At 36.6% G+C, this 24682-nt stretch overlaps 1 protein-coding gene across 1 annotated transcript in view; it reads right to left on the minus strand.

Moving 5' to 3' along the window:
• Positions 1–24682, minus strand: part of IPO5 (importin 5) — a 43079-nt gene that overhangs the window by 14086 nt on the left and 4311 nt on the right. Inside the window, exons 2-15 of the mRNA XM_027645066.1 lie at positions 23729–23809; positions 17846–18038; positions 17239–17341; positions 16899–16995; positions 15763–15867; positions 12544–12666; positions 12336–12456; positions 8534–8621; positions 5343–5449; positions 2896–3020; positions 2715–2804; positions 2457–2630; positions 2013–2231; positions 726–809 (exon numbers count right to left, since the gene is read on the minus strand). Coding sequence (XP_027500867.1) covers positions 726–809; positions 2013–2231; positions 2457–2630; positions 2715–2804; positions 2896–3020; positions 5343–5449; positions 8534–8621; positions 12336–12456; positions 12544–12666; positions 15763–15867; positions 16899–16995; positions 17239–17341; positions 17846–18038; positions 23729–23809 — 1710 coding nt within the window. The remainder of the gene's footprint in view (positions 1–725; positions 810–2012; positions 2232–2456; positions 2631–2714; positions 2805–2895; positions 3021–5342; positions 5450–8533; positions 8622–12335; positions 12457–12543; positions 12667–15762; positions 15868–16898; positions 16996–17238; positions 17342–17845; positions 18039–23728; positions 23810–24682) is intronic.

Below are 24682 nucleotides of genomic sequence, written 5' to 3' on the forward strand. Positions count from 1 at the left end.
TTAATAGGAAAGCATGAAGGAAGAACATTACACCATAGGACTTTTTAAAAATACTTTTGACAGCAGTGCATAAAACTTACTTCAAAGAGAACTCATCCAAAATGCCATCCATATAAAAATGCATCTCCAAAAGACCTGTCCCAAGTCTTTCTTTCTAACAATACCTTGACAGTACCTCTGATCAAAGCTGCTATACATGTAAAAATGTGACAGTGTAAGATAAACTTACGCAATCATGACTATCTTGGAAAAGTCCTTTCTGAAATGAATTATTTCCCAAATTTAAACAATACCACTGAGCCACATTCCTGAAACTGGCAAAATAAGAGCAAAGAGTGCAGTACTGTGTTTTCAGAGGAGTATTCGTTTTTAGATGCACAAGTCAAAATAGCTCTCTGCTCATTAGAACAGCTGCTTAACAAGTTTCATTGAACTATTTATAAGAAGGTGACAGCAAGGATATAGATCACACAATGCCAAACAAAGTAGTTACTAACAGGCAAGGAATGGTTACACACATGCTCAAATTTCTTCAGCAGATATAGGTCTTGGAAGTCTCACTTCCTAACCATGCTTCCATGATAGATTCTGGGGCCATATCAATGTCAATTTTTGTCAGGCTGGACAATTAGCCTGAGGGGCTAAGTGAGGGGCAGAAATATCACATATACAAGCAATGTTTTTAATACTAACCAATGATCTATAAAGAAATGATTTTAACATACCTGTGGATCATCGTCTTCTAGATCACTGAAGTCTGTCTGTGTTTTCAGTAATAGCTGCATTACATCTGATGCATCCTGCATAAACTAGAAACAGGAAACAACTATATGTTCTTAAAGGCAAATTAAGATGGTACTTTTCAAAGAGACTTAAAGGCTCACTTACATTAAGTCCAACACACTATCAAGACATAAGCTAAAGCTGGAAACAGACTGAAATGTGGATAAAAGTGAAAACAAGTTCTTTTCCTGGAAGCATCACCAAGTTGCTCTTGTGTTCTTACACTTGAAAGTAGAGGACTACTTCAATAAAACACTACATAAATGACTACTACTCACCAATAAAAAAATATAAAAAAATCTGACAATTCTAACTTATCCAGATATCCCCCTACTATTTTGACTCCATTATGGAACTGGGATAAAAGCTGACAGCATGAGCTACTTACTCACAAGGTAGTAACATTTTCGGTCACATGAGATGCCCCAATTATGTTACCCTCTTTTCCCTCCCCATGTTCCCACTAGTTCTCCAAGAATAATTTACTAAATGTTATGTTTAAAATTTTTCTGAAGTTTACTTGCATGCATGGTAAATTTACTGGTAGTCCTTCTAAGTCAAATGAAAGCTGATAATTTGGGGAAGGGGGGTATTAGTAGTTTTATACTGCATACATTGCATTATTTTACTTCGAAGTGTGACTTTGCTTTCTTCACTCAATAAAATGAAAATCCATAAACCATAATGCAAACATGCAATCGGAAGATCACTTAGACTCTTCTGTAGTGCTTCACAATTGTTTCTCCAGTCTTTTGAGAGACGTTTTAACAAACTTATCAAAAAACCCCCTTGCCAAATACATCAAACCTCATGACAAACAAGTACTTCAAGTTCTATTATGAGCACATTTAAACTTTTTCAGGCATGTGTATACAAAAACTTTACTAAGTTTCCTTTGAACTAGATACTTTTTGCCCTTGGTACTGCGTAAATGAGATGCTCCAGTATTTCTCTTAAGGCAAAAAACCCCAAAGGAATTAAAAATGCTTGCTTTCAACATTGCTCAGTGTGACAAGAATGACTTAAGCTGTAATAAGATTCTATTGTGAGGTTGTGAATTTAAACAGCAAGACAGTCACTTCAAAAACGAAAACAAAAACAAGCACAGAAATCAGCAACAATATATAGCTATATGTTTAACAAGTGATTATATTAATTCAATGTTAGCATCTCAAAAAACAAAGGCATTTTAAAATATATTTAGATCACTATTTAAAATCTAAACTTACCTTTTCTTTACCAACAGCAAGACCAATTAGGCTGATGCATTCAATAGTCTTTCCTCGTAAAAGTCTTAATTCCTTCTGAACAGCATTCTCAACAATGTGTTTTAAGGAGGGCATAAATAAATCATAGTAGGGAACAAACTTCTCCTCTACTGTATCTGCAACTGATGCAATTGAAGTCACAACTTGCTCCAAAACTAGCTTAGTGCCTTTCTGTATCAACTTGGAAAGAGGAAGAAGAAAGTGTTATATTTTTTAAAGCACAAATTTTACTTAAAAGCATGCCAAATGTAAAAATCTGCTTTTATATGTATCCTAATTCTTTTCAGTTTAGATCAATAACAAATATGTATACTGGTTCATTTAAGAGGTCCTAGTTCAGCTACACTTATTCTGCGTATGTGACAAGGTTACCCTCTGTGACACAACTTGTTCAGCATATTATACCTCTTGTAATTTTAACACCATGATGGAATGAAGATGCTTCACTAGATTATCCAAATATGGAATAAGCAGTGACTTTGGACAATCTTCAGTGAAGTTTATGAGTGCTGCAGCTGCATGGGCTTGAACACGCTGGCTACCTTGATCCTCCATGGTTTGCAGAAGAGCTCCTATCACCTGAAAAAGAAACATTTCAGAAAACAAGTTTCTGAAGGGGATATAATTTTATCACCTTTTTTTCCCTGCTATTCTACTACTTGCCTTCTCATGAAATTTCTTTTGAAAACCAGGTGCGAAGTCAGTTGCCATTTGTCCAATAGCGTTACAAGCAGCGTATCTTACTCTTGGATGCTGAAAAAGTATTTCCCTCAATTATTTAACAAGTAGTCATATGAGAGCAGAAATGAGAACATTTTGAAATCATTAACAGAACTATACTCACAGGATCCTGAAGGAATAGCAAAACGAAATTAACTATCTCATTTAAAATTCCCTCCATCTGTTGGTGGCAACCTTCTCCAATGGCTGAGAGTGCCATCAAGCCAGCATGCCTGTACTTCCAGTCAGCTACAAAAGAGTAAAAATGAAATGTTACTACTTTGGAAACTATAAAGCACCACAAAGACAAATCACCTTTTCTTTGAAGGGGTGAGGACATACGAGGAGGTAGAGTGAAGAAAAAGAGATGGAAGGGGAGTTCATGCATCTACACGATTTGTTAAATACTTTTCACTTTTCTTCATACATACTTCCAGAGATGCACAAAAAATTGAGTATCTAACCCAGGCCAAATCCAGACCTAGAAAAACGAATTCTTAACTGCTGATTATGAGTATGTACATAGTACTAACACCTGGAAACTGCATTTTAATTAAATGAACTAACCAGGGAAACATCAAGATATTATTTCTATTTCTCACTCCCCCATCTCTTTTCTGTTTTAATGGCATCAGAACAGCCTGTACCTGTTTATACCTCCTTTTTATATTAGGAGGAGAAAAAGGTCTAGTGACTCAAACAATATCCAAATTTAAAACAAATAAATCATCAGTACTGAACTTTTCAGGAGTGTCCCTCAAGACTATGTAAGAACAGTAACATTCCATTTATGGGTATAAGACTTGCCTTGCCTCCAAGTCTTTTTAGCCTGTTCTCAGTGTAGTGGGTATTGCTGAAATGAACCTTTCATGCCCCTCTCCTTTTTCTTTAGGCAATGGAAACATGTGAGAAACTTTAATTTCTTTTATTTATTTTTTACAAAAATCTTTCTCTGTGGTAGAAACCATGGAGATTACAGAAGAGAAAACCAGAAGAATGAATGTTCATCAAACAACCTGTGGGAAAGGCATGTAACAAAACTTATTTCCCCAAATAATGCAATATTTCATTATTGCTGGTAATGTATTATATTCCTGGAATGAAGAACATCACAGTTCAGTGCAGTACAATCCTGACGCTCAAACTTCTGTCTGACCAGGATGAGATGAAGTATCATCTTGGACAGAAGGTACAAAAGGAAAGCAGCAGTTTATTTTGTGCTATTTCAGTTCATTGGATGTTCCTAGTTAAGCCTATACCTCATTACTCTCATTGTATTACTGTTAGCATGCATTCCAAACTTGAAATTAATGAATCTACAAAATGAAACACAATCAACTTCGGACCATCTGGTTACCCAATCCAAACCCAGAAGTTTTAAATTATTATCTCAATAAACATTTGTGAGAAAAGTTGTGGGGATAGGAAAAGTTTGATTACTGAGTGTATTAATTATGTTTTAATCTAAAGGTCTCCATCTTTCTCCCCAGCTCCCTACCAGTGAGAGCCCCTGAAGCAAACAGTATCTTTTGCATTTCTCTTCTCCAAAGAGTACCAAGGGTTATGGGAAGCCCTGACTCAGCAGAAAGCAAGTATCAGGCATCAATTGCATGACTCCTCCTCTTCAAAGGAGTCAGGTCTTTACAGCAATTTGACTCCACACCTCTCTGCGTGTACTACAAAACTAGGCAGCTGCTAGCCTTCATTCCAAACAGGCGTTGTAAGTGTTCACACACTACTAGGTGCTACCTTGAGTAGCCCTCTGTTCCATATCCAGTATGGTAGCAGTCTTTTCTGGGCTGGGTTTTAAACCATGAAGGTAGAAATCATACCCAGAATTTCTGCATTATCTTCTACTTCAAAGGCTCAAAGCAAAGCAAAGGTCAAGTGAAAGCATGTGAAAGCAATGCACAATATTTTTTTGAGTAATTGCCTCAGCAAGCATTACAGGTATTTTAAGAGGAAAAGAAGCATACAAAGCAACTGATAAGAATATACAGAAACATCTCATGAAACAAATATTAAAAATCAGCATACCAAAAGACAGACAGCCTACCAAAGACCTTTGTATTTTGGTCCATCAAGTTACAGGCAAAAAATACCCAACTAGTTTCCCTATATGAACTGTAACATACTAAAATTTCATTTAAAAGGGGCAGTTTTGAAGAAGGAAAAGCATCAAGCTACAGAATAACAGGTGGCACTTCAGACAAACTTAAGGTACTGTGAGTGACTGTATGGAGATTCAGAGAGAATATCTGTAAGTAAAAATCCTCAAATCTTCCCTTATTTATATGTAATTCACAGGTTGTTTGTTTTAAAAAAGGTTTGTTCAGCTGTCCATGGCACAGAAAAAAATGCACTGTATATAAGCTTAATAAATCATAGTCTAAGAGAAGGTATTAACTTCCCAGGCTCACAGCCTTTACAGTTTTTGCTGCCGACATCAAAAGTGGAAACATAAAAACATCAAGCAGCTAAACACGAAGATTTAAGAAGCCTCAAAGTTCCTGGAAAGAACAGAACTGTTAAAAAAAAAAAAAGAAAGGAAAATAAAATGTAGTTACTTACGATTCTGAAGCATTTGCATAATATGTTCTTTAATCATAGGCAAAACAAGTTTTCCTCCAAGGCCACATGCCATCCTGTCCAGTGCGCTCTCACCAGCCACTGCATTGCTAAATATGAGTTACAGAAATATCAGTGGTTTAGTATCTACAATAAGACAAGCAGTCAAATAGGGCACAGAATTGCCCTTCCCTGAAGTTCTAGTCTTCAAACTTTTGCTATCTGAATACGAGTATCCGTCCTTAAGTAAATAAACCAAACCCAAACCTAAAAACACACGCACCAGTCATAGTTATTTACTCTTCACTGAAACATTTATTATCTGCAGCCCACTGATTAAGTCTACTACCAGAGAAACCTGAGCCTTACTAGCACTAGCAGTGAAGGTATAGACTGAATTTCGCAGCAGTTACACTTACCTAGAAAGATGAACCTAAATTTGCAATACATGAAACAATGATACTGGCCATCACCTTTTTGTCACTAGAACGCAAACTAGTTCAGACTTGCTATGAAGCAGGTGAACCAGAAGAATTCAGACTTTGGGATGTAAGAGTCCTTTCTTGCATGGCTGCAGTACCCTCACTCTACTAGCATGTTCTCTTGTTAAGGACTGAGGCAGAAAACATCCAGTCCAGGTGAGGAATTTGTGAGTCTCAGACAGATGAATAGCCAAATGTTATCTATGTAAAGTGACTTGTTCTACTCAATAGAATTATTCCCTACAGAAAAGCAAAGTTTCCAGGACGCAGGTAACTACTGTCACAGTCTGGGTATGGCTAGCACTGTAATAGCTCAAGGTTATTACAGTCCATCCTAGACACCTAGGATGATGAAAAAGGTGAGTAATGGTTCAGAAAGGGATGAATCTCCTTGTTCTTTAAAGTATCAGTCAGTTGGGTCAGAAACAGAGGTCTTCAAATTACTACACTTGAATCTCCAAGTCTCGTTACAAACCACAGTCTAGAAACTCACACGCTGTGAACAAAGGTATTTGCAAAAAGATATTGACAGGATTAATCTGAAGAACAAATACAATAATGTTCAAATAGACACATGACCAGCAGGAGAATGGTGCATGGGCACATAGGTTTAGATTGGACCAAACACTAGAGTCAATAGTAGCTTTCATCTGAAATTACATTCTTTGAGCTCTTTCTTCCCACCATTAATTCACACATTCAGTTTGAGGAAATAAAGATAGTTCATCTAGGAAAAAATGACCACACACCTCTCTGCAGCGTTTGCAAGGCCTTTGTCAAGGAAAGAGGAAGTCAGATTAACCTTTTCCTCCTTTAGAATTTCACTGCTCTATGAAATCAGAGCAAGAGAAAACTGGAAACACTAAAATATTTCCTGCTGCTTTTGTGTAGGCTGATTCACATCCCCCTTAATCAGATCTGAACACACCCTAACTAGGGTGCAGTCAACAGATCATTAGCCTATTTCTGTGACTGCACAAAAATTCCAGTCTTCTTCTGAAGCTACAAAGACTCAAGAACCAGAAGACATTAGCATGCACATCATCCACCGAGCTCTCTGCAAAGGTGAACTTCAACGGTGGGAAATACACAGTAGCACTATGAGTGACACTGCTAAAAGAAAAAATTAACACCACACACACAACCACCAGTGACCAACTGATGTCCAGTGTTTTGTGTCTAAGCCTCAAGCTCTCCTGAGGCCCAAAGGAGCTACATTTCTCCTTCAGGGTAAGGTTGCTGAGTATAACTTGTTTTCTGATCTTTGCTCACGCTAAATGTGACTTCTAATTGAGAAAAGGCAGTTAAGCTGTGTTTAGAAGAACAAAGTTACTCTGCTGACAATAAATAGAAAATGGCATGCCTCAAGTGGATGATTCAGTGCACTTACTAAGCTGCCTAAAGCAAACCATCTGAATAAATGTCCACACCCTGAAAGGCTTGATAAGGACTTAAACTTTAATATTCTATTTCTCTTTGAAATTCAGCTGACTGAAAAGATACAAATACTTAACAAACCTGAATGCAGTGGTGCTGTCTGATGTTCTACCTGTATGGCAAAATTTCAACACTGAGGAAACAAGTTTAAAAGGGTATGGTCTACTATGTGATGGAGGGAAGAAAAGACAGCTCACTTTCAATTTCATAATCAAAGGAAACTAAAAAAGTATTCCAAGTAAGGCAAAGATTAAACAGGTTCTTCCATAAATTCCTACTCCTACTCCCATCAGTTCTGCAGGTGTCTTTATATGCCTGATATCTAGTTGAAGTTGCTATACAGTTCAGGATAAATTGACATCTCTTCTATTGGCTATTTTCCTATGAAGATCTCTAAATGTTCTGTGATAAATTGTCTCAAAACACTAATTACATCTGAGTCTGGAAGGAGATGCCAGATATGTCAAAGAAGTGTCTAGACTGGTAAATGAACGTCTGTGTCTTTAGAGAAGTATGGAGATAGTTATCTCTTAAACCTATTTCTGCTTGCTTCTACTTCATTCTAACTATATCTGGACAAGAGCAAATGTAACAGGACACAGTAGACAAACCACTATTATTCTAGTAAAAAGTTAGAGCAAGCTACAAAGCATATAGGAATAAGCAAATCAGAATCACTGGACATCTTTAGCTCTTTCTCACCTATCACACAATAATACCAAGCTACTGTTGGACATACAAAGGGATTTAAAATAATAACAAAATGTACTATTTCTGAGCTAGATGGAATCCAGCAAGGAATTCCACGGTGCATGATGACATCCTTCCAATGACAGGCAGCTTTTTTCTATAATAGCACCTTTTCAATGGCATAGATACAGAAAAATACAAAGAGATTGGTTGTAGATGATTAAAAAGGTCAGTATGCTTTAGCTTTGGTTCCAGCTAATTTCAGGATTAGCCCTCAGTTTAAAGGATTAGGAGGCACTGACTTCTGAACCGAGTAACATAAATGACAGAAGAAACTGAAGTTTGAAAAGCTGAAACAGTACAAAACAGCAGACAAGAGAACACACAACCTGTCAAATTACAGCAATATATGAAAACTGAAATAGTTTACTTCCTTCCTGAACAGTACCTAAGTAACCCACATATAAACTGCTCATGATTGAGGGAACAAAACTACGGTTCATTTGAGTAAAGAAAAAGTAATGCAGGGCAGTCATTTGCATTCTGCACTTAAAATCTGCCTTTGGCCACAGTCTTGATAATTACCTGTCAAAATCGTCATCTGCAAGCTCATCTGCATTTGCCCAATCTTCATCTTCTTCCAAGTCAACCATCATTGCTAACATTTGAGGAACTGAAAAAAAACCACCACATTTTTAAACTCAGGCTGCTTTCTTAAAATAAATTCTCGAATAACAAGCATGAATTTTAAGTTTTCTCCTTTCAAAAAATTTTTGAAGAAAAATAACTCTTCCTTCAGTAGCAGATGGCCAAGTCTGTCAAACTGCATCAGCCAATAATTCAGAACAGATTGGCAGAAAAGTATTTCCAGAACATTCAAATCCAGAGTAAAAAGTACTTGAGTGTATTTCTTACCAGGGCTCATAGTGCAATGCAAGATTTTTTGTTAGTCATGAAAATGATAAAAAGCAAATTCCTCAATAAAGTTCTTGAAAGGTAAAAACGGTATTATATGCTTTAAGAATTCAGATACACTTTATTAGTACTGTTGAAGCTCTGACATCATCCTTAGAACATTTACTGATGAAAGAGACTATTAAATATGAAAGAGTAATACTGAACCCTTAGTTCATAACATTCACCAACATGATAAATTTGTTTGCTATATGTACAGTGGTCACTTAGCATAAAGCTGTAGTTCTACAATAAGGTAATGGTTGAGAACTTGATGTTTCTTTTTCCCCACTTAATAAAATTTTTGTTTCGTATCATGAACATATTTGCACATAATAATAATCCACCACTTTCTATTTCTACAGTCTATTTCTGTAGATTGATCCTGTCTGCTCTTCTCAGTCTAAGTCTTTATAGAGACTATTACACAATCTCTATCACAATGCTAAACCACTATGCAATAAGCATTACCTATTTTCTGAGTTCTCACAGTAGGAAGGAGTGCAGTGATTTGTCTAAGTCTGCTGGTTCCTGTGTCTTCAGAAGCACAAGGGGTGAAAAGTCTACCTTGCACTTCCAGAGCAAAGTAAGATGCTCTTTACTTTTTAGTACACACTAACCACTCAGAGTAGTTGTTTGAATTCATAGAATCATAGAATTAGCTGAGTTGGAAAAGACCTCCAAGATCATCAAGTCCAATCCTTGATCCAACACTGCCATGGTTAGTAGACGATGGCACTAAGTGCCACATCCAGTTTCATCTTAAAAACCTCCAAAGACAGTGAATCCACCACCACCACCTCCCTGGGCAGCCCACTTCAACATCTGATCACTCTCTCTGTAAAAAATTTCTTCCTAATATCCAACCTAAACTTCCCCTGGCAGAGCCAACATCATTTATGTAAAAATTTTCACTTTAATCTGGAAACAAAAGTTTTTAGTCAAATACTCAACCTCCAATCTTTAATAATCTTTTTAGGACAGTCTAACCTCACATCTTGAAAACAGTCATCATAGTTAACTGTCCTTTACAGTAACCTACCTGAAAAACTGGTAGGCATACAGTAACTGTCCATGCTGTTAATGTGATTTACTGGAACTGATCAAGGACACTGCAACTGGTGTATTTCATAATATACTTACACTACTGTAAACCACTACAGAGGCACCACCCTAAGCAAATTCTCCACCACACATTTGGACAGACGAGAAACTTCTAGTCAACTGATGACAGAAGAAAATACTGCTCACTGACAGCATTGTGGGGCAAGTATCAAGAAAAGATCTAACTATGGATTGATTTGCTTGATGTGGCTATGTATTTTCAGACAGACACTATACCATGTCTGCAAAAGCCTTCAGAGGGCTTTTATATATGTATCAAGATAACTTAATAGACAATATGAACTCTCTAGCATCATGCCCACATGTCAGAATTTTATATACACTTACTAGGCCTCCAACCCCCCTCAAGTATTACAGCCCAGCTTTTCAGACATAGATGTGCATAAGCACACGTGTGAGAATGATGTATCATCACAACACCTATGAAATATGGAAGACAACCATCATCTGCCACAAATGCTATGCAGTTCCAAAAACTGATGTCAGTGTCCATTGCTGCTAGCAAGGAAGGTTGAGAACAGAAATTCAAAGGCTTCTGGTCATCAGTATATCTTGATATTTAATATGAATGTGGTTGCCAGTAAATGTAGTTTCACAAAGGGCTTTTTAAAAAAAATGCAAGTTGTGCACTGAAGTTTCAACACTCTGCCAATAAGCCTCCAAAATTTAATAATATATAGACTGCTTACAAACAAGTTAAGCATCAGACCACTAAGCCTGCTTCTTATCAGAGCATGCCATGACTTTTCGTTTTCTAGACACTGTAGGGAAATGCATGTCTGATTTGTAGGGAAAGAGCAATAAAACACTCTGCTATCCCAAATATTGAGCTCAAGGAGGGAAATGTGAATCCAAATGGAACTCCTGAGCAGCTAACTGGCACACAGGACACACACTTACTCCTAAATCAGCATAAGATGACAATTTTGCCTAAGTCCCAGTTCCAGTTGTATCAAGTGATCTATCACTTTTTAGTTGAATGAAAACAGAAAACTAAGACACAAAACCAAGACAAAAGCAATCCTTTTTGGTTACCTTTTTACCCTTCTCTGAACACAACTGCTTTACTAGCTCTGCAAAATAAATGTCTTTCTCCTTAGCTATATATTAATAACAATTTTACAATGAACTGCAAACCAAAGCCATTTCATTCCCTTACAGTGCTTTATCATAATACAAATATTTCATTCCTAAACAGCAACCCAATAGAAAAGCAAAACATTCTGAAGAGGTATGAGGTACCTCTGTATGAGGTACTTCTCCACTATGCTGCCCAAACAGATAAGAAACTTGTAATAATGTGGGGTCAGCAAGTGTCAAGTGTTAATATTTCCAACAAGATACACGACAGAGTGAAAATACAGTGTTCTCAAAATTTTCAAATTTCAAAATATATTCTAAAAGAATCTGTTCTTTAAAAAACTATTCCACTAGTAAACAAAACTTCTCAACAATAGTTTAAACACTTAAGCCAAGCAGGTCCAGTTTACAATGTTTTCTAGAAGTTTTATGATTATCTTAGTGACATCTATATACACAGCTTTCCCCAGCCTGAGCACACAGATAAAAAAAGTTGCCTTTTATGCAAGTTTCAGAAATCTAGACAAATACAAGTGTGACAGGTAGGGAAAAGCAGGCTACACTGCTGTGTCAGTACCTGGATCTAGTCACAAAGGGTTTAAAAGGCAGAGAAGTATCACTGCATATAGTATTGCTGCTGGGGCTGTCCAGAAGACATTTATTTTTAATATTTCAAACAATAATGCATGATATAAAAAGTGTCTCTTCAAAGAATTTACAATCTACATGTTAAACAGACTAATTAGATTATTTCTATGTAGTTATACGAGCATCTGATTTTTAATTCACAGCTTTAACTCAACACTGACGCTCAATATGCATGCTGAATTCCTTCAGTCTTCAGCTGCCAGCATCACAGAGTATCTGGCCTACATACCAAACTTCAAACGTAGAACTTCAGCACTAAATGCATCAACTTTTTTTTTTTCACAGTAAAAATTTCCAGAGCCAGCATAAAAGCATGAAAGTAGTATTTTCCTTGGAAACATCTAATAAGAGTCTACTGTATTTTTATTCATATTTTTGGTGTTGCATAAGCAACCATAAGATTAATTTATGAAGAGTCATAATAGGAAGGGGTTTTCTCCATTGGGTGACACTGAATTGAGTTTTCTTAAGTTATCAGCACTAGCAAACTCTCAGACATGATTCTGCCACTGGTCACGTGTAAAGTCGATTTAATACTATAAAAGACAACTATTTCAAAGAAAATGAGTAAAATACTTACTGGCTTGTGCAATAATATTTGTATGCCTCCTCAGCATAGCAGCAGCAGTTTCTGACAAGGCCACAATTACTTCAAGAGCCAACTGACGCTGCATGTTACTGAGACTGGTATCTGCACACAACTACAACCCAGAAGATTAGAGCAAAGAGTTAGAACAAAAGTTTTGGAATGGAAAAAAGTGATTTTTAAAAAACATTCTTAGCTTTACCTTCAGAGTTAATTGCAACGTAGCTTCTAAATGTGGTCGTAAATACTTAGGAACAGAATCTGCAATTTCTACAAGGGATTTCAAAACAGAATCATCGTTTTGGTAGCAGGAATCATTTAGAGCCTATAAAAAGATAAGATGAAGATAAGATTCAATAAAAACAAACAAGACTATGAATCAGACCAGTGTTATAGAAGGAATTTGATTAATTGTACTCTTGTCTCTCTGAACAGTCATTTAGTACCAGCAGCTAAGTAGCTGAAGCCTTAGAGAACAAGAACTGATAAGAGTAAACTTTTTCATGAAACTAATGCTGCTAACAAATAACTAGCTGATTCCAGCAGATACAAGCAGAATGAAGAAGATAAGGACCAAGGAGATAATTCTAAGAGAATGAAGTAACTTCAGAAGAAGGCCAGCCCAGCAACAGTGAAAACCAGTAAGAAATCAAGAGACCACCGACCAGAAGTGATTGGGGATTGGGTGATGTGTAGTACAGGTATAATTGAGAGGTGTGAATTGGGGTGGGGGTCCCTATATGGAGGCACACAGCTTGAGCTGTAACCAGAGAACTAATAAAAGACTAATTAATTGGAAGCCTTCACTCAGACTTTGTATTTTCAGCAGGATCCTAGAGTCAGGCCCTGCTACGGCAGCCTGTGTGCATGAATCTGTAACAATGAAATACTATGCAGGATCCGAAACTACAAGTTTTCTAAAAGTAAGTTATGGCTCACAATGTTCAAATCTAACACTGCAGACACTCAGAAAGAATCAATGCCACACATCAGAGGTGCCAACATGTAAAACCACTGTTTTGACGAGAACTTCAAAGTCCATTTAAAATAAGGTAACTCTGCCCAAAAGAAGGAAAATGAGCCTAACTCCCCTTTTCCCTGTTACATGAGAAGAGCTTTTAATAGCCTATCTACACTTATAAACAGCAGGAATCCCAAGATTAAATAGTTTTTTTTCCAGACATCTCTGGAGAGCCATTAAATTAAAGACCTTTCAGCCTTCGGTCACAGGACACAGCAAAGAGAAAAAGAAATCAAGCTTTTTGCAACTGTCTTTCCTAGCTTATAGCCACATTCTGAAAAGTAATGTGGGAAAGTATACCATGTCTTCCTAACGTAGAAGCATTTTTTGAAGTGAGTAGTTAGGTGTTTTTTAATACTTAAGTCTAGAATCCAACATTTTTTATAATTCCACTTAACCAGCCCACACTTTCAACACAGAAGTAGCATCTTCTAGTATCAGAAATGTTCTGAAAGAAAAAACGTATTTCCTGGTTAAGGCCTTTTGGGCTAATAGTTACCACTCATCCTGATTCTGGCAAAGGATAATATAATATTTACTGTAAGTTTCCGTAAAACTGTATTTTATACCCATCGCAACTCTGACAGTTTTTTAAAGCAAGCCAAAGTTTCTGAAGAAAGAAGTTTGAAGTGTACAGTGAGCTCAAAAAGACAGATGCACTTCTCTGAGTGCCAAACAACAACAACCACGGTGTCAGTTAAGTTCTATCTGCTTTCACCTCCACTGCAAAATTAAGCCCTCGGATAAAAGTTTCAACTTAGTTCTTCAAGTTCAACTTCCAGCATAACCATTATAGCTCTTGCACTGAAAGGACTGATTTTCTAAGTCAGAATTTTATTTTTAGTTTTTTTACCACGCCAGTGTTTCAATAAAATGAACTTCAACAGCAACAAAAAAAGCATCCAACTGTCTCCAAAGGTCACTCACCACTATTCTAACACATCCCATCTCCTATTTATAGACTCCGATCTTCATATCCATCTTATGTTACCACAGCCAGAAAATCTAGTCCTTCTTGCAGTAAGTGTTTTAAAAAGATAGATTTCATAGCATAGCTCTGTGTATTTGTAAAACAAAGCTTGAAAATGGAAGCCAAGTGCATGTGTTCTTACAGTCTAAAATAGTAGCATTGAAAGTTATATCACACAAAGTGGACTATTAGTCTCAAGTTTAAAAACAGCATACCATTTAATTGCTAAACGTCAAGATAAATGGCATGCCCAGCCCAAATCCTGCCTCACTCTCATTCATACAGTACTATGTAGCCAGGGTCCTCTCAGCCAGTTACGACTTTTAAACAACACAATTGTTATTGATGAAGTCACAGACAGGGACTAAACACCTAACAGTGACTTCAATATAAAAACATTTATCTTATACACACTACAGCCCATTTTCAAGTTCAGTTGATTTAAATAAATTACTCTCAGTTTCCATTTAAGATCAAGCAGAATTACATCAGTTGTAGATGCCAGTAGCTTTGGCACAATTTTTTTCAGCTTGCCACAAAGCACATACAAAGTTTATAGCTCACACTGTCAACAGGAACCTGCTGTTCTGACTGTAGCAAAGAGTCAGTCTTTAACCTAATTTTAGCCTAATTTAAAATCACCAGAAGTGATTTTAAAGAACACTTAAAGTGAACACTACCACTGTTATTAAAGGCATCTAGTTAGTTACTATTTTCATGATACAGAAAGGGAACTGTGAAATTGTCATCCTTCAGAGTTCAAACCATTTCTGTCTCTGGTTTGGTTTACAATAGGTTTCCCCCCAAAAGTAAACAACCTTATATTAGAATTTCAACTTTTGCTCAGATTCATCCATCCAAGACATCCAATCCAGCCTCAGAAATTATATGAAGTTTAAAAAGGTATTTTGTTTGCAATTTCCTAATTTATCAAAAACAATAAAGACCATTTGTAAACACTGTTGTTCTCAGTCTGAGAATCTATGCTCAGAATTCTAAGCTTTCTTCTAATGTGAAGAGATACAGGCTATCATGGGTCCATGAATTCCCCAATTACTAATTATTTGAAGTCTTAGGGTAGCCCATATTTAAACTATATTTCAGTATCATGGTTAACTTAAAAGCTGTATCATTTTGACTTAAAATACCTTACAAATAATTTTAACTCATTTATCCAGGTAACACCGCATAAGTTAATCAGCATTGTACTATTTTCCTTAAAACCCTAACAATTATCTTGTGTTTGCAAAATTCGGTATTAGTCTCCACTGTATCTTGCTGGTGACTGATGTCTGGTTAACAGAGACACAGTTAATCCAGGCCGCAGCAAAAATTCACATGCTATGCAAATTTGCCAACCAATAATTTCCATTTGGATACTGTCAATGTACAGACAGTAATGGCACATTGTTACTTGTTTGGCTTCTTACCTGCAAGATTCCAGGGAGTAAGTCTGCAAAATGTTTAAGAAGGGGAGCATTGTGCTCATTAGCAAGAACGAATGCAGCTGCAGCTCTAGCAGACAGTGTCTTGATCTAGAAGACAGGATTGGAGAAAGAAATGTGAAAAACTGGTAATGAAACCTGTCTTTGTTTTCTCTTAACATTAGGCCTATTATGAGACTACATTGTCCTAACAGATATAGCAATTAGTTTTTAACATGGGATTTTACATCTTACTTCAAATTAAGGTAAAGCATCTATGATACAAAAAGTTTATCATGAGGTGGCAAGTATTCCCTAGTTTTGTTTTAGTGGCTTTTGTTCAATGAAAGAAAAGAGAAAAAAACCCTGTTGTTTTCAACTTCCACCCCAACTTCAAATGTGCATGCAAGTGTCACAGTCTCATTTTTCAAGAAGTGTGATCTAAGGGTTTAAGACATGCTTCTTTAAAGGCATGACTTGTGGTACTTCAGAAAATGTTACTCAGCTGACTTTCAAAGGTCAGAAAAAGTAATTCATGAGGGAGCAGCAAACTGAACCCATATACCACAGCAGGGTTTCCTATCCCTGCCCAGCATTTTTCACAACAAGAGAAACATTTTCAGAGTACAATTCTCTGCACAAATCAATAAGCCTTCCAGAAAAGCAAGGCTTGCTAACATGCCCTTACAGCAAAACATGCAAAAACAGTTCAAGGAGCTGTTGTGTATTCAGAGTTTTGAGACATACCGTATACAGATGCTACATGTGGAGACACTACAGACTTACACTGTTAAACATGAGCACCAGAAAGAAAATTTAACAAGGAACTTCTGACCCCTCAATGTGGCTGGCTAAAACCTCAGCTCTGTTTTGGGCCACTACCAGGTTTCTCCAAGCACAACAGGAAGGGAAGAGTCTGGGCCTAAGCAATGCAGACATGAGCCAGCCAGTCAGTTTTAGTCAGCAAAGGTTTGAGCCTTTTGTTTTGCAGTAAGCATAGTCAAAACTCCAAAAGTACATCAGTTTCAGGTAATGTAATTCTCTGGTTGAAATCTATGGTTTAACCTTTACATTTGAGACTACTTGCCTGAGTTTCTATGCTCAGAACATATTAAAAACCCAAAAGAACGTAAAGGTCTTACTGATGGATGCTCCTGATCTTGCATACACTGAACCAGCATTCTCTTAATGACCTCCAAATAGTGTTGCTGTTGATTCCCAAAAATCCCAGGAAAATTCCTGAGGATAAGACCAAAACATTACTAAAATATCACATAAGTTTAACCTTAACTACTATTTTAAACTTATCCATTATTTAAGCTACAGACTGTAACTGTACATGTAAGAGTTACGTAAGCCACAATAGGACAGTATAAATGAAACAAATATAATTGCTTGTTAATTAAGTTGTGACAGTTTTTCTTACATTTTCAGACATGATTTGGCTACCCTGCAAAAATGCAGCAACATCAGAAAGCTTACCAGAAAATATGTAGAGCAGCCTCACGCAGACCCACATTCTGAGAGCTGACAGAATCAAATAGGAATTTCAGAACTTCTGGCCACTGGTTGTTGCCATCTTCATCTACGTTAAACACAACAAAGTTTTAGGATAAGCAAACTTAAGAGTGTTGAGATCACAATTGTGCAGGAAAGCTGGCCATAGCTACTGAAATTCATTTAAAAAAATCTGATCTGAAGATGTGCCCAAGTCACAGGGTAAAATATGGCTGAAATGTTTAATCTAAAAGCATTCCAGAACAGATTATCTCCATTTACTGTTATACAACAGCACTTAAAAAAGAAATTGATGCAGATGTTCAGCATACTATTTAAGACAATTTACACAAAGTTGGATTTATAAATCTTAATACAATCTCACCTAAACTCAAGCAATTTAAAAAGCTGAGTTGAAGAACTGTATTTTTATTTGATTAAGGATAGTGCGAACAAATACTAGGTTTTATTACAAACCATGAAATCAGTTAGCATATCATGTGCAAATGCCTACACAAGACTAGAGAACAAGAGATACAAATACAACTACTATCAATACATAAACATTTTATCACTGAAATAAATGAAGTACCTATTAAATTCCTGGCCAATTCAGCGACTATGTCACATATTTTTTTTCTCATAGTGGACTGAACTTCTATCTGGATAAAGAGCAGCAATTCACTTTTGACTGATGTCTGATCCTCAGGTGACAGAGCTGGATAAACTTCTTCAAATGCAGATGACAACAGGCGGCGCAGAAGGACAGCTGCCATCTGCCGAGCCTATTGAATGAGAAGTGTGGATGTTAAAGTGTTTTGATATGATAATCATGCTCTTACAAGGAAAGACAACTGACATCATGCTTCCAAATTATGTTTTCACTGTGTAGATTTATTTGGTAAATGGTGTACCTCTCAAGCAACAGACGACAAATATGATAGTAAGAAAAAACACAGTAAAGAAACATCAGCTTACAACCATGTTTCTGACAGTTACAGCTCTTCAAATAAGTAATCATAGTACTGAGGTATTCAGCTTTTTTGTATAGCTGAACCTGAGGCATATTTTGTGGCAAGGTAAGGACTTAGCTGTATTATTGAAAGATCTTTAAAGCATGTATTCTTTCTATTTTAAATGGCCTACTGAGATTGTTATAATCCAGACACATTTTTTTGAATTAACAAGTGACTTACTGGGACAAGTGTCAGATAATTAACCTGTAAACCCTCCTTCACTTTCTCAAACAACCTAACTCCATGCTGAAGATTCAGGAACCTACAGTTAGAATTTGGCAAATAAAACTCTGCTCTAAACAACAACTCTCAGGCACATGGTGTGACTCCTTGTGGGTCTCTTCCAACCCAGCATATTCTGTGATTTTCCGAAAAAAAACCCACACGCAAAAAAACCCAAACGCAAAACAACCCAAACGCAAAACAAAGCTTTTAGCATTTGGCAGGTCTATGATGAAATTTTTTTCTTTAAACTTGAATGTAAGCATAGGAACCTCAATACCACATATTAAAATGTTCTATGTTTCCTGCATGCATACAGCAATTCTACAACAGTATCATTTACATATCTGTATTTATTTACAATTTACAAGAACTACAAGAAGCAAAAAACATGGCTCAGTAATTCAAAATTAATACAGCAGCACTCGCAGTAAAGGTAAAAAAGACACGTGAAGCTCTTTGAGAAACTTAATAAATAAAAGGTTCACCAACTAGCGTTTCAACAAGGACAAACTAATTAAAAATCACCTCCCAAACTTCTAAAGTTTAACACACGTAACAAAACCTTATATATATGTGTTAAATCCTCACAAAAAATAATCCAATGCAACACGCACTCAATTTTTTTCCCAAGACATTCTTACTTAATGTGTACTTGAATGAAAAACAATTTCACTTATAACAGTCTTTGGAATTCAAAAGTGTTCAGTGAGCAGCAGAAGTAATCAAGTCCAATTTCCAGAAGATCTCTCAACTACATTGCTACAGTATAACCTATAGAAAAGAAATAACCCAACTGTAGATCATTCCTTATCTCCTTCTTTACAGCTCCAGTGTGGACTAATATGTGGACATATGTAGGATTAGAGCTTCCCTAGTAGATCCAAGGAAGTCAGCAGGTGAACAAGGTCACAGTGTCCACCTGTGCTGTAGCTCCCATCATAAGCCAAGACTCTGGAGCAATAGGCTGTCACATGGGGAACATGAGGAAGGAGATTCTTTCCACACTGCCTCTGGGAATCTCACTAACAATGTGTCCAAAAACTTCAATGGTACCACAATATAATAGTATCTTTCCTTCTCCTATCCCTAGGAGCACCAATACTGGCAAAGACTAAAATTTGTCCTCATTAGTATGGTAAACTTACATAGGAAGAGCCTGGACTGGGGAGCAAGTTTACTAGGACTAAACAAGGCAAAAACTCTGGTGTAATGTCTCCCCTTACTCAAGGCATCCTGTTTCAGTGCGTATTCCCTGACATCTGATAATGACTGAAATCACATTGTATCAGTTTCTTCCCTGAAGTAATAATATGTGGCCAGACAGGGAATAGAGTTTGAGACTATATGCTTTATGGAAACAAAGAGAAGAATTTCCAACTCTAAAGAACTTAAAATATTAAAAGATTGATAAACACAGACTGATTGCAAAGTAAAAACACAAATAACAAGGCATACAGAAAGACACAAGATCAGGACTACATGAATTACCTCGTGGTTAGAGTTACTAGTGAGGCATCACTAGCTGAGGAAAAAAAAAATCCAAATCCCTAAAGCAAATTCAAATGTTTGACAGAGTGACAAATGAGCAATTGACTTCTAATAACAAATAAATGGCATATTTTCCCCAGCAGATATTCACGTATATATGAAAACTATCATTGTCAATTTAATTATGACAAAGATGGCTGGATTAATGGAAGTTCTGGGGCTGTTTCTTCTGCTTTACGAAAGTATGTATTTTTCACACACCCCAAAGGTTCTTTCAGGTTTAAGCATTACAAGACATGTAGCCAAACAAGCATTTTAAAATTCTGCTATTTAGTGACTATAGCTTTTAATGAGAACAGGACCGACATAAAGTGTACAACCTCAAAAAACAACTCACAATGACCAAAGAAACATAAAAAGAGCAGATTTTTTTTCTTAGTATTAGATTCTCCTGCATGTCTAAATTACTGACATGCTCACATACAAATGGAATGCCAAAATTATTAACATAGAAAGTAGTCATAATACTCAAACTTCAACATACCGCTTCCTATTGTAGAATTTACAAGGTTTTAAAAATGTTTTAGGATTTTATGAATGATGGAACCAAGGCACAAGAAGAAAATCAACTTGCTGAGCAGGGCAGCAGAAGAACTATTAACAGCTATCTGGGATACCATGCTCTCCTCTAGTATTCAAAGTGTCCAGGTAATCCTACATATTTTCGTAAGAAAAAGACTGACCACCTTGTGTAGCATCGTCACAGTGATTTTTACTTTTGTTTCACTATTCCTTTTAAGTCCTCAAGGAAGAAAACATGCACAAATGGAAGTAAACAATATTTAAGACACAGTCCAAAGATGGACTCGCACAATCTCATTCAGAGATCTAGCGCCGTGTGGAATTCAAAGCACAGTGTGCCTCAGGTCCACGGACAACTCAAAGGCAGAACCATGGTGCATCCTTGGACTGTCATCTTCCCCTGCAAACCCTGACAGGACTCCATCCACAGCAGCAGTTTTCAGACTGAGAAACACATCCCTTCATGTGACAATATGGGGAGTGGGAAGGGGGAGGTCAAAGCCCTCTAGGAGTACAGCAGAAACAGTTTAACAGAGCATTTGTTATTGTGTCAATCATCTGTAAATTAGGACACAAAACCTGCCAACCTAGACTTAACCAAGAACACAAATGTAGGAGAAAATGTAGAACTTCTGCTCCTCTCTAAGATTTATGTGGTAAATCAAAACTGCAAAGGAACAGCTTCTAACACCTGAGACACATCCTGAGAATAAAATGCATCAAATAAGCTGTGAATATAAACCACCTTGCTGTTCAACCCTTTAAAATGCAGCTGCATAGGAAGGAGTCCTAACTTCATAACAGTGAGACTACATGTTCAGGAAGCTGGAGACCTGTATTCAACCCCCTCCTCAGCCTCAGGTGTACAAACTTGCATATCACCTGGCACTGAAGTGTTCCAACTGCTAAGTCAAATGCTTCCCTCCACTTCTGTGAACAGTTCTTCTCTGCTACCAGGAAAATATGAAACAAGAACAGAGGAAAAACATGTTCCCACAGTTTAGCCTCTGATTAGAAAACCTGTTACACAGTTCATTAGAAGAGTTATTCCTAATCTAGCTTAATGGTCAAATGCAAGGGGGCCTGGGAGTATGATCTGCATCCGTTTCTCCATTTAAATGCCAAAGCTAACAGTTTGCAGAGCCAGGATTCTCCCAACTGCTGTCTTACGAACTTTGTATTCTCTACAACACAGGTGCCCAACTCATGCAAACAGGATGGAGTATTTTCTTCAGCCTAGTTTTCCTGAGAGGAGATAAAACAACACAGAGGCTTCAAAACAAAGAGGGATCTGAACTCAGCTTTCACATAGCCTAGACAAGGAATTTTTAAAATTCTAGAGCTCCTTCCAGCACCCTGTGTTCAGTGGTGCTGATACATTCAATGTGCTCAGAGGACACATACCAGACCCAAAGCACTATTCACTGGTGACAGGCAATATTCTACTGAACATCTGGATGTATATAAAACATATGAAGAAACAAAATGCCTACTTGTTGATACCAGCACAGAATGTTTCCCAGCATGTTTATATGCAATGTTTACATCAAGCATAGGGGATTACTTCACTTAGGCTCTAAGGCTACTAAATACTTCAATTTATAGGACAGAGAGGTTGTTTGTAGGTTTTATTAATCAGAACATTTTGAGTCTAGCACGTAACGTTTACTTAAGAGCTAACATTTAAACCTTTCTTTGGTTTATGTATTGGTGGAGTTAAATGTCAAGTTATTTTACAATGTTCGCCTCTGATGTCTTTAGTAAGAGTAACTTCCGTAGGCGAAAAGTTTCTTTGCACTTTGTAAGCTGGAATCCAAGTCATCAGCAGGATTCTTAACAAGTTTTACACTGGGCTGTTTCCTTAGTTGATGTAAAGGGAATAAAATCAGCAAATATATGGAGCAAGTATTTATTTACACAAGCACGACTTTGTAGTAGTCTACTCAGACTTGACAAATGCGTTTGAAACAGCAGTATGTGCAATGCAGCTATGACTTCTATGGCATAGCATTATCTGATTATTACTCTGAGGCAAAAGGAGCAGTAGCTATCTTTTCCACGGAAAATTTAAATCCAGGAGACACTGCTCTACAGTTTTTGATCATATGAAACATCTCAGAAGGCAGGAGGGAAAACCAGATACTTCTTATGCAACTGGTTGCTAGTATAATATTGAAGGATTCTGTTGGAAGAACACTAGGTAGATAAACATCAGTATGGGTAAGATGATACTTTCTTAGCATTAAAAAGCACAAATGGCATCTACCTCTAAACTGAATACAACCTACCAGAAGAGATCATTATCCACAGAGAAACAGCACACTTATGCTCTTATAATATTGTTCAGAAATTCTACATGCTACATCCTTACAATGTTCAGTAAAACTTTAGATCTGAAATCAAAAAAAGTCAAATGTTTTTACTTTAAAGTGGCTCTGAAATTTGTAGCATTTTGAAAGCTTAGGAGTTCTTCACTGCATATCCAAGTGAATAACAGTTTTACCAGCAAGACTTAAGTGATTGCTAAAACTGAGAGCCTTTACAAAATAAAGGAATAAGTAAAAGGTACCTTTACCATATATACCCAGGGATAAAATTTATATAGCGCTTAGGCTGCTCTCCACTCATTGTATAATACTGCTAGATGACAATGAGTATATTCTCCCCACACAGGACAAAATGCAAAAGCCATCCGAATAAAACATGCAACACATCTGTAACCTTATCTCCCCCCATTCCAATTTAAGAAGCATTAGAAGTTTCAGATGACATGTAAGTTTAACATGTTTAGGCACAGTGTCCCAAAACAGAAAGCACTTCTCAACTGTAACTTGAAAAAACATCACAGTAACAGTCACATATTAGTTACACATTTTAAGGAAAGAACCCATTCATTAAGCAAAACACACAACAGAAAACAATGGAGATCTAAGCAGTTGCTTATGAAAAACTGTTTTTGAAACTAAATATCCTACATCAAAAAGTCTCAACTAGTGGACTAGACATGCAACAAACAAGATCCCTTTACAAATGTGCATTAAATTTAAGATGCTTCAGTTAATGTCAAACTTGTTCATTTATCTGAAAATTACCAACACTGATTTCTTCTCTCCTTCTCCCAGTTCCTTTGAAAATCTGCAGAAATAAAGGTTACTGAGACATACCTCCTCAGGAGTAGCATTGTTCCTGATTGCTTGCAGGAGGTAAGTGATCTTTGATGGGCCCGGAATATTCTCATAGGTTTCCTGCATAAAAATGGATGTAGCTTATTACAAACATGTACTAGAAAGCATGTGTTAAGCATTAATATGAACTGACTTTCCTTTTAAAACAACATAAGTATTCATCCAATTTATAAAAAAAAAAATAGCAGAAAAAATTTAAACCTATCAAAATAAAAATTTATGACCTATTTTAAGATTATGAGTAAAATCTTAGTTACCTAGTAAGACCTGCCATATTGGAATGATCTACATATGCATGACTACATATGCCACTTATGCAGTGAGTTACAAAATACAACAAAACCAGAACATAAACTCCTAGAAATACAACATACACAGAACATATCCTACTGGGAATCCATCATAGCTTCTATCATATCAAAGAATTAAGAACTTTGGAAGCTTGAGACTGAGCTGTGACCAACAGACAAATGTATAGTTTAAAAATTTGTTCAGTTCTGGTTTTCAACCTGTTTACAGCTTTTATCATGTTATAGGGCAGCCACATGTCTCAACTACACATTTTGATCAAGAATTTTTTATTTTTAAACTCCTGTTTGAACTTCAGAAAGAGAGACTATTTATGTATTGGTCATCCTCCCTAGGAAGACCCTCTTAATAAAATGGAAAGTTTAATTAGAAGTTCAGTTATGTTGTTTTACACGCTTCTGGCATGCATTTCATTCACCTCAGCTTTTTTAATTAGATTGTTACTTAGAAGCTAGAGGGAAAACACAGAAAAAAACCTTTTGCTATCCAAAACATGGTATATGTGAGCATTTTGAAACTCTAAATGCTTGTTTCTAATACACTAAACCAATATAGGTAAGAGCAGGAGAATTACAAGCTGAATAGCAACCACTCATTCAGAAATAGTTCTATACTTAATAACTC

Source organism: Corapipo altera, unplaced genomic scaffold, assembly GCF_003945725.1.
Source record: "Corapipo altera isolate COAL_440 unplaced genomic scaffold, ASM394572v1 0, whole genome shotgun sequence".
In the NCBI taxonomy this organism is placed as follows: Eukaryota; Metazoa; Chordata; class Aves; order Passeriformes; family Pipridae; genus Corapipo; species Corapipo altera.